The sequence below is a fragment of the Loxodonta africana genome, chromosome X, assembly GCF_030014295.1.
Source record: "Loxodonta africana isolate mLoxAfr1 chromosome X, mLoxAfr1.hap2, whole genome shotgun sequence".
In the NCBI taxonomy this organism is placed as follows: Eukaryota; Metazoa; Chordata; class Mammalia; order Proboscidea; family Elephantidae; genus Loxodonta; species Loxodonta africana.
This window is the reverse complement of record NC_087369.1, coordinates 82906299-82907689: the sequence shown is the minus strand read 5'-3', so window position 1 is coordinate 82907689 and position 1391 is coordinate 82906299. Positions and strand designations below refer to the sequence as shown.

Genomic DNA, 1391 nt, shown 5'->3' with positions numbered 1-1391 from the left:
GGGTGGGGTGGGGTGGGGCTGGGCTAAGCGGAGCTGAGAGGAGCAGGGCTGAGAGGTGAGGAGGGGGCACAGAGGCAACAAGGTGGGTGGGGAAGAGAGAATAGGAGCTGAGAGAAGCAGGGCAGAGTTGAGCAGAGAGGAGTAGAGAGGAGTGGGGTGGGGCGGGGTCAGGAAGAGAGGAGACTAGAGGAGAGGGGCAGTGAGGGGCAGAACAAAGAGGAGCTGAGCAGAGAGGGGCTAGGAAGAGAGGGAGAAGAAGGTACAGGAGGGGAGTTGTAAACCCGGTGGGAGCCAGGGTTTGGCTCTGCTGGCCTGCTCCCTGTCTCCTGGGATGTCTTCATCGCAAGGTGGCTTCCTCATCGGTGTCTTCATCGAAATCCTTGACGTCAGCACTCGTGGACTGTCTGGCCCAGGCTCCCCTTTCGGCCTCTCTTTCTTTATGCGACTTGAATCTCCCAACGAAAATTTTGCGGTAGTTCAGAAACATGCCGTTCATCACGTCTATGGCCCGCTCAGCCGACTCCTGCTCCTGGAAGTGCACGAACCCGTAGCCCTTGGGCCCCTTTTCATCGCAGGCCACTTTGCAGGAGAGGATGTTGCCAAACGTTGAGAAGATGTTGTACAGCGCTTTGTTGTCGATGGTCTTGCCCAGGTTCTTGATGAAGACGTTGCCCACCCCGCTCTTGCGGAGCGAGGGGTCTCGCTGGGACCACATGATGCGCACTGGCCTGCCCTTGATGACATCAAAGTTCAGGGTCTCCAAGGCCCGCTTGGCGTCCACCGGTTGCTGGTAGTTAACATACGCATAGCCCAAGGAGCGGCGGGTGATCTTGTCCCTGCAAATGCGGATGGAGAGGATGCGCCCGGCCGGGCTGAACTTCTCGTACAGCATTGCCTCGGTCACCTCCGGGTGCAGGTCGCCCACATACAGCGAGGCCGTGGGGGGGTCGGGGCTGGCGCTGATGATCCTCTTGGTGTAGATACCCATACTTGCTTTGATGGCCGCTTCCTCCTCCGCCGCTAGTGCAGCCGCCACCTCGGCATCTGCATCCAAATGCGTATCCGCATCCGTCTCTACCGAGGGGGACAACGCAGCCCTTGCTGCAGCGGCGGCTTCAGCCGCCCTGGCCTCTGCCACCGCCGCTGCCACCAGGGAGGCCTCCGCCTCCTCCCCCGCCAACGCGGCCGCCGCCTCCTCCAGGGTGGCCTCCGCCGCTGCCTCCTCTACCGGAGCCTCGGCCTCCACCTCCGCTTCCGCCTCAGCCACTGAGGCCTCCGCCACCGCCTCAGCCACAGTCGCCGCCGCAGCCTCCGCTGCAGCCGCTGCCGCCACCGCCGCCGCCACGGTCGCCGCCGTCGCCACGGTCGCCGTTGCCGCCGGGCCGCTGCCG

At 63.5% G+C, this 1391-nt stretch overlaps 1 protein-coding gene across 1 annotated transcript; it reads right to left on the bottom strand.

The window, feature by feature from the left end:
• Positions 1-280: 280 nt before the first annotated feature.
• Positions 281-1048, bottom strand: LOC100664266 (polyadenylate-binding protein 1-like 2). Its single transcript, XM_064277979.1, has one exon. It carries the CDS (start codon positions 986-988, stop codon positions 338-340), a length of 651 nt encoding a protein of 216 aa, XP_064134049.1. The 5' UTR covers positions 989-1048; the 3' UTR covers positions 281-337.
• Between the last annotated feature and the right edge of the window lie 343 nt (positions 1049-1391).

Coding starts and splice junctions, on each gene's coding strand:
- LOC100664266 (XM_064277979.1), bottom strand. CDS start 988: ATGGGTATCTACACCAAGAGGATCATCAGCGCCAGCCCCGACCCCCCC.